At 39.6% G+C, this 9,019-nt stretch overlaps 1 protein-coding gene across 2 annotated transcripts in view; it reads left to right on the top strand.

Annotated features, from left to right (window-relative positions):
- The first annotated feature begins 109 nt into the window (after positions 1 to 109).
- tbc1d22a (TBC1 domain family, member 22a) overlaps positions 110 to 9,019 on the top strand; it is a 105,336-nt gene continuing 96,426 nt past the window's right edge. Inside the window, exons 1-4 of one of the 2 annotated variants that reach the window (XM_079454763.1) lie at positions 110 to 341; positions 1,199 to 1,255; positions 3,031 to 3,455; positions 7,036 to 7,215. In XM_079454763.1, coding sequence (XP_079310889.1) covers positions 250 to 341; positions 1,199 to 1,255; positions 3,031 to 3,455; positions 7,036 to 7,215 — 754 coding nt within the window. In that variant the 5' untranslated portion in view covers positions 110 to 249. The remainder of the gene's footprint in view (positions 342 to 1,198; positions 1,256 to 3,030; positions 3,456 to 7,035; positions 7,216 to 9,019) is intronic. The other variant, XM_079454762.1, reaches the window with a different exon arrangement.

Below are 9,019 nucleotides of genomic sequence, written 5' to 3'. Positions count from 1 at the left end.
ACTTATGAATATTATAGAAAATATCGTGCCGGGGTTAGACTACGTCTTTCGGCGTGTCGATTTATTTACTTTTAATTGGTTATCCAGCGGCCACTCACGAGTCGCGACTGCCTTCGACCAATCATATTTGCACTCTTCTGAAGTGGGCGGTACCAACATGGCGGCCTTCTGAGTTTGCGAAAAGAAACTGAGGTGTAAATAAACTCTTCGTGCACGTTTTGCGCATTTTGTTAGTCGTTCTGTAGATTAATGAATGAACGATCGACTGGAGCGCAAAGGATGTCGGGTGACGGCAACAAAAAGCAGTTCTGGAAGAGAAACACAGCCAAGGTTCCTGGGAAGTGAGTGACGTGTTCATGCTAATGTTTGTATCTAAGCTTTATGTGTGTTGGGTTGTAGATATATTTGATAAAGCAATGTTTTAACATTGCAAATCTTGTCAAAGGAGGTTTTAATATCCAGAATGGCAAGTGTCAGTCAAATCGGATCTTATTTTAAAGTCTTTACTCATGTGATATGAGTTAGCTGAACAGCTGCATTAATAACTATACAATAACTTCGTGTTGATCATGTTAAGAGTCTTTTAATCCCCGTAATCGCGGTATGATCAGATTTGATTATTATATCTGGTATACTGATCTGATCCAAGACATTTGTTTTAATAATCTGTTTTAAGAAGTCATGTTTTAGCTTGTTAGCTGGGTCCTGTTGGGCCTCTTGTCAGTATTGAAACAAGCTGTGTAGGTACAGAAATAGTGTGTAAATGTATTGATAAATGCTGGTAGTTCTGTAGTAATAAAGCCTGGTGATATTCTGCCAGGTTATTATCATTATTTATGCGGCATACTATTTCAAAGAGTATTGGCACTGCTAGCATAACATCACATATTGAAACTAGTAAGTTTGTATTAGCACCTATTGTACTATTGCTCTTTTATGACATATCGCTCATTGCTCCCCGAACTCTTTTTAAGTCGCTTTGGATAAAAGCGTCTGCTAAATGTAAATCATATATCGTTTTGGAGATTATTGTTAGAGAATTAATTTGCATTAAAGTGTTATTTTTATATATACAGACAACGTTTTGACGTATTACAAAAGTGTTTATTGTAAGACGTCTGTGGTTCTTTATGGAGGAAAGAAGTTGTATCGAGAGATGTGAAAGTATAACCTTGTTTTGGCACTTTTCTTTTCTCAGTATCCAGCATGTGTATGGAGCCCAGCACCCCCCGATTGACCCTCTGCTTCATGCCAAGTAAGCAGACTAATATTTGACTAAGATTTTAACAGATGCTCGTGCTCAAATATGTTTTAAACTCTGTTGAGACAACCCTTTGATGCTTAATTGTTTAAATACCTTTTCTTAAAATACACCCACTTGTTCTTTAAATTGTACATTTGTGCTGCTTTTCAGTCGATGCTGAGAACCTAACATTTCTCTGACTGACTGAAATGTTCGCTGAATTTGAATCTATGCTAAGCAAGCATACTTACGGCTGCAGTCCTTTTCACTTACGTTTTAAACATAGAAATGCAGTTATTTTCTTTGTGGGTTGTGCTTTGGCAGGGCCTGTGTCCGAAAATGTTTCATTTGAACAAGTAATATATCTGCCACTTTTGTTTTGACCAATGAAAATGTAAATGTTTTAAAATAAATTACTTTAGCGATGTCGCCTTAACTGTTCAGCGGAAAAATATATTGAAATGTCGATATTAACTCTTACGCTTAGGCGCAACTTTTGTCATTTCAAACCTCTTGCTTCTTCAAAACACAATTGAAGATATTTGAAGAATGTTGCTGGTGACCGAACAACGATGGTACACATTCGCTCCTATTGTACAAACACGGAACCAATGGGTACCGCCATTGTTCGGTTACCAGCAAGTTGATTAATGTTCTCAAAATAGTTAGCGTAAATGATGACAGAATTGTCATATTTGGGTGAACTATCCCTTTAATAATTTGAGATGTTAACATGATGTTTCCCAGATGATAACTTTCCGCTAGCTTAAATGCTACCATCTATTTAAAAGCTTCATTCCAAAAAGAAACTGTTCAAATTTCCTGTGAAACCGACCCTGTAAAAGGCGATGCGACACGACAAAAGACAATAGAACCCGTTATTATTTTACAGTTTGTCCACACTAGATGCGGTACGATGTTCCCATTAGAACAAGCCGTGTGCCGCGTCCGGTGTAGACACTGTGTTCACAAATTTTGCATTGTTTTCGCATTTTCTGTTTACTCACCTAAATGACAATAATTCTGTCAACACTTCTGTTATGGTATGCCTTTCTTAAGTTAAACAAGTTGTAACAAGTGTGGATATGATACATTACACATCACTAATACTAGTATGTACTTAACACTAATTCTAGAAGAGGTGTTACCATAATGAATCAGCCAACCCTGCCCGCCAAAGTGCCACGTGAAAGGCATGACTCAGCTTAACTAAGTGTATCTTTTGCAAAAATATATTTAGTTGTTTTTGAATCTATTAGAAGTAGTAAGTACACAACGTCGTCTTTATTAGTACACACCAACATTTGTATCTTCTTTTCCTGAGTAAAATGGATCCCAACCTTAAATATAACTTGAAAATATAAACAAACATCCTCATTGTTGTGGAAGGCAATGTGCACCATTTAAATTGTGAATAAAAAAATGTGATTTGAATTGTTAAGTTGAACTATGATATGTTGTGTATGGCAGGGATTCAGTGACAAAAATACTTTTTTATTTATTTATTAAAAGTTAATGTATGTGGCAACGTTGATAAAGTGAAATATAAATGTGATAAGATGTTTATTTTATTCTTTACAAAACCAAAATGTATTATTAGCTTAATTGTATGTACATTTTTACAAATCGGAGCAAAGAAATTTGACTATAATTCTAAAATGAACAAGCAACCCTTACTCGAGTGTAAGACCCATGCATATTTTGTGTTATTGTCCTCCTCCTATTTTCTATTCAACCATCCTGACTTAAACGAAATTAGATTTTTTTATACTGTATTTCTATTTCAGCCTGATCAAAGCTGGAAATAAACCTCCATCCGCTACTACACCAGGAAAGCCTAAAAAAGCCACCACCTTCCAGGAGTTTGAGAGCATCACCAGCGATGCTTGGGATGTGGGTGATGACGACGATGAACTTCTCTCCATGGCAGCCCAGAATCTTAACATTGAGGTTGTCATGGAAACAGCCAATAAAGTTATAGAAAACCACAGCAAGCTTCAAGAAAAACGACAGCAGCAGATGGACAAGAGTGCTGAATTTGATCAAAAAGAGGAAGGCCATGAGGAAGATGAGGAGGAGCCAGAAGAAGACGAGGAGAGAGAGCAAAGGGCTGAGATGACAACACGCCTTTCATTTAGCTCAGATCTGCTTCCACACAGTGATAGCAGACTGGTGAAGTCACATAGTGAAGCACCTGTTGGGTCACCTAAAGGTGAGTAGTAACAATGAAGCAACAGGTTTTCTGCCTGGCTTGTTCCTGTTTGTCTTTTCTTTGTTTTTAGTGTTTGCTTTATAAAACATGCTTCATGCCATGCAGAATCTGAACCATTAAACACATTTTTCCATGTTTGAAACTATTACACACAACTCTGCAAATATGTCCCATAAAACAATGCAGAGCAATGCAATGTTCAAAACTAACATAGATTCTGAAAAATGAGAATTTTAGTGCCTTGATAACGGTAGGTCTGGGCCGAATAAATGCATACTGTTGTAACGAAAGAAAGTTAACCGCAACAGATTTGTCTATGCGGTGTATACTGCGTTATGCAACCGAGTAGGGATGGTTAACTCGCATGCCGCACTCTTGCACGAGACCGAGTGTGATGAAGAAACACGGAAGAGTGTATAACTACATAACTGTTGTAATATGTATTTTTTCTATGACATCCAATAATACAGGTTTTTGTTTAATCTTCTGGTAATGCCTACCTCCAGAGAAGAGGTGCAGTATGTTATTATCATGAGCCGATTGGCTGATGACACGTAAAGTATGTGCCCTAGCCTCAAACTTTTACTGAGCTTTAAGGTCAGACCATCAGATCCATTTCATGCTTTTTACAGCCATCTGAAAATGGGCGTTATTATACTGCATGTACTAATGTAGACAACAATTTTGGTTGGTTTGTAGATGTAGGACCTGCTGACAGCTGCTGTGCCTTAGCTTTTAGATGATTTGCACAGAAAACCCCTCTTTGGAAACCATCACCTGTTTTTTTCATGCGTGATATACAGTATCTGTTTGTGCATGTAAACATTCTCGAAGGTTCACGCCAAAGGGAGTTTTTCTCCAACAGAAAACAGTCAAAACACTTTTCCTGAAACGCCTCTTGTAGTCCTTCAATTATATTTTGTGCGTCGTGAATTGCGCTGTTGTCCCGAGGGTCGTGCGGATGTTTTAAAGATTGCATTGGAAGTCAAAAATGGTTCTTGCTTCATTCTCTTTATAAATGATGCTCTTTATGTTGCTGCTCTTAATGCACAAATGCATCCAATAATGAAGACCCCTTAGAAACCTGAATGGAACGTGAAACCAGCCTAATTATACAGTCATCTGCAACTTTCTTTGAATCCCACGTGGTCCCACGGAGAATCGGTTTAGTGTAAATAAAGGCCAAAGGCAAAGATTAAAATCAAGGTTGTATGTTTGAATTAATATGCGAGATAATAATATATATATACAATACATAATATTACCACGTGAATATAATGGTCTCCGTGCAGCAACAAGATTCCGCGCGGTGCGATCTGACAGCATACCTGGAACAGTCCGCTCTAGGGGTGTGTGCAAGCCAGTCTGCGCGTCGCAGCATGGAGTAGAACACACCAAGAGTTTATGGCTCAACATCATGTCAAGCGAGTGGTGTATGTGACGTGTTAATGGCTGATTTGGTATGGTGCTAAGTTTTGCCTGCTAGAACTGAAATCCCGATCCCACCCTCCATGCGACTCGCCGTCGTCCGAAGCACATGAAAGCACACAAACCAGAAGCTCTTGAATCAATTCCAAATTCCACGTTACAGTACAAAGTGAATAATGTTACTACAATAGCGAACACTGCTAACATAAAGAACAACAAATTAGATCAGCATAGTTCCCGTTAGACTGTCGTTGAGCCAATCCATTAAGGAAATAATGAAATCCCATCAAATCGAAGCATAACGTGTACCTACCTGTCCAGAAGTTAACATGGCAGCATCTTTGAAACTCTTGACTCCCATAGCTGCTCCCAACGTGGAAAAGCAACATCGTGCCGATGCGATATAGGCAATGCGTATGGTTTTATGTTTATAATCTGATTAGGACCACATATGGAAGTGGCTCACATCAGATTTTAAAAGATCAGATTCCTTGTGGTTTGGTCTGTTCACACTGAAATGTAGTAAACAGAACCCAGATCGCGGTCACGGATTTTGATGGCAGTGTGAACGTAGTATAAAAACAAACCTGTCTTGCCCAGGCAAACCTGTGTCGCTGAAGTGTCAATAATAGTTTTTACTACTCGCTTTCAGTTTATGTACTATGCATTTTTTTCATAGGGCTGACATTTCTCAGGTTTAGCAAGTATAACAAAAGTGTATTTATGTTAATAATGCCATTGTGGAGTGTGATAAATAAGGAGACGGGAGACGGAGATGCGTCGAGTCAACTTTACTCCACTTAAAACAATAAATCGAACAGCGAGTCAGAGTAAAACTACTACACACCGGTAAACCCGGAACTCCATAACCCACACAAAAACACACCCCCTTAAAGGAACAGTCCCTTGGTGAATGTCTCTTTCCTTGTGGATCACCACACCATATTCCCTGCTGTTCAGATGACGGTAGATGGAGTCAATCTTGAGTTCAGACTGGTACATGGATGCCGTCTGCTGCTACCTGTACCAGCACTGACAGACAGAAGTCTCCATCTTTTGTGTTGCGAGCCTCGAAAGCGACGGATGACTGTGAAAATGGACTTCCTCTGTTGATGTTTATCGCCTCTTTTGGAATAGCACTTTTGTTTTCACATTCAGGCTTAGTCATGCAGTGTCATTTCTGAAGGGATGATAAAAAACATAATTTAATATTAAAAACATTTACTTTTTTATGTCAGAAAAACCTCTGAATGCCTCTAATAAATAATAACAATTACATGCGTAAACGTGTGCAGCAGGTTGAAGTGATACCTAAATACCAATATTATTGAAATTTCACAATTCTAGATACCAAAGCGAATAGTCATGTTGCTTTCGAACTATTTCATTTTAAAGGGATAGTTGATACCCTAAAATGAAAATTCTGTCATCTTCCAAAAAGGAAGATATTTGCAAGAATGTCAGTAACCAGACCTCACCACCCCTATGGGAGTCAATGAGGGATGAGATCTGTTTAGTTACTTGCATTCTTCCAAATATCCTCCTTTGGGTTAAGCAGAACAAAGAAATTCATACAGGTTTGCTACAATCTGAGGGTGAGTAAACGATGACAAAATAGACTTGGTCTCTTTAATTAAAGGGGCCGCTTGACACGGCTAAAACGAATATTAGCATTTGTTTTAGATGTAATGCAATGTGTATACATGATTTAAGGATGTTTGTATCTCCTCTTTGCTCCGCCTCTCTGAAACGTGCAGATTTTTTTCATCGCTCATCGCTCTGAAAAGCCAGGGTGTGCTATGATTGGCCAGTCAACCAGTGCGTAGTCATTGGTCGAATACTGCAAGAATGTGACGAAAACGTAACGCCTCTTACCATATTTGGAACATCAGGTTCCAAAGCAATTGTACTGAAAGGTACGCGCACCCTTAGTCAAGTCATACCACAAATTCATGTAGAATTGTGGGGGTGTGGTTACACGAGGCGTTTCAGGCAGGTCTGGGTGAGCATTTGCTTTTAGATCGAATGCATCTTTTGTATTAGCCGCCATATGACCCCTTTAAGTTTAATGGGCTGAGAATAAGGAGAAGGCAGCCAGTACTGTGTATATGGTCATTAAAGCAGTGTTTTTTTCTCTTGTGTTTTTGGTCAGAGGTGGGCGGAGAGTGGACAGGACTCCACAGACAGCAATCACTTCCTCACAGGCCTGTGATTCCACTGGTCGCCCGCATGGCAGATCAGAACACATCTGGAACGCCAGCTATGACAGAGAGAGAGGCTTCGCGACTTGACAAATTCAGACAGGTTCTGGCCGGGCCAAATACTGATCTGGGTAAGATACTGTCCGGTTTCTTTATTAACCTTAATAAACCTAAATCAAATCTGCTGTCGTAATATTGTGTGTGTGTGTGTGTGTGTGTATATATACAATCACCTAAAGGATTATTAGGAACACCTGTTCAATTTCAAATAATGCAATTATCTAATCAACCAATCACATGGCAGTTGCTTCAATGCATTCATGGGTGTGGTCCTGGTCAAGACAATCTCCTGAACTCCAAACTGAATGTCAGAATGGAAAAGAAAGGTGATTTAAGCTATTTTGAGCATGGCATGGTTGTTGGTGCAGACGGGCCGGTCTGAGTATTTCACAATCTGCTCCGTTACTGGGATTTTCACACACAACCATTTCTAGGGTTTACAAAGAATGGTGTGAAAAGGGAAAAACATCCAATATGCGGCAGTCCTGTGGGCGAAAATGCCTTGTTGATGCTAGAGGTCAGAGGAGAATGGGGCGACTGATTCAAGCTGATAGAAGAGACTTTGACTGAAATATCCACTCGTTACAACCGAGGTATCCAGCAAAGCATTTGTGAAGCCACAACACGCACAACCTTGAGGCAGATGGGCTACAACAGCAGAAGACCCCACCGGGTACCACTCATCTCCACTGCAAATAGGAAAAATGTTGCCTGGTCTGATGAGTCTCGATTTCTGTTGAGACATTCAGATGGTAGATTCAGAATTTGGCGTAAACAGAATGAGAACATGGATCCATCATGCCTTGTTACCACTGTGCAGGCTGGTGGTGGTGGTGTATTGGTGTGAGGAATGTTTTCTTGGCACACTTTAGGCCCCTTAGTGCCATTTGGTCATCGTTTAAATGCCACGGCCTACCTGAGCATTGTTTCTGACCACGTCCATCCCTTTATGACCACCATGTACCCATCCTCTGATGGCTACTTCCAGCAGGATAATGCATCATATCACAAAGCTCGAATCATTTCAAATTGGTTTCTTGAACATGACAATGAGTTCACTGTACTAAAATGGCCCCCACAGTCACCAGATCTCAACCCAATAGATCATCTTTGGGATGTGCTGGAACGGGAGCTTCGTGTCCTGGATGTGCATCCCACAAATCTCCATCAACTGCAAGATGCTATTCTATCAATATGGGCCAACATTTCTAAAGAATGCTTTCAGCACCTTGTTGAATCAATGTCACGTAGAATTAAAGCAGTTCTGAAGGCGAAAGGGGGTCAAACATGGAATAAGTATGGTGTTCCTAATAATCCTTTAGGGGACTGTATATTCACATTTATATAAAAAACAATGATGATAAGCTTACACTGTGTTACACCGGATGCAACGTGACATGACAACGGGTTGTTCTTATTGGTTTGTCATTTCACGTTGCGCCGCATCCAATGTTGACAAAATGAAAAGTTTTGAATGCGTTCTATTGTATGTTATCGTGTTGCATCGTACCACTTCCTGTGTAGACATGGTGTTACTGTTTCGAATTGGGGTAAGGTAAAGGAGACTGTAATTGCTTTAAGTCTCAGTGAACCGGAAGTTGCGATTGTTGTGACACATTTCCTTGTGATATGGAATTTAAAACAAGAAAATTTAGGGTGCATGGCTTGTGTTTTTCACTGCGATTTGATTGGATGTATAAAATCAGCCATTGCATTTTGATATGGAACTGGCTGCAGACTGACAGTTGAAGTAGAGGAGTAAACGGATGGTCTGCATCAGCCTTCAAAGATTCTATTCCATTTGATTCTATACGATTCTATTCTATACGATTCTGTTCTTTACGATTCTATTCTTTACTATTCTATACGATTCTA

The sequence above is a fragment of the Barbatula barbatula genome (assembly GCF_947034865.1).
Source record: "Barbatula barbatula genome assembly, chromosome: 4".
Taxonomy (NCBI): Eukaryota; Metazoa; Chordata; class Actinopteri; order Cypriniformes; family Nemacheilidae; genus Barbatula; species Barbatula barbatula.
This window is presented reverse-complemented; position numbering and strand designations above follow the sequence as displayed.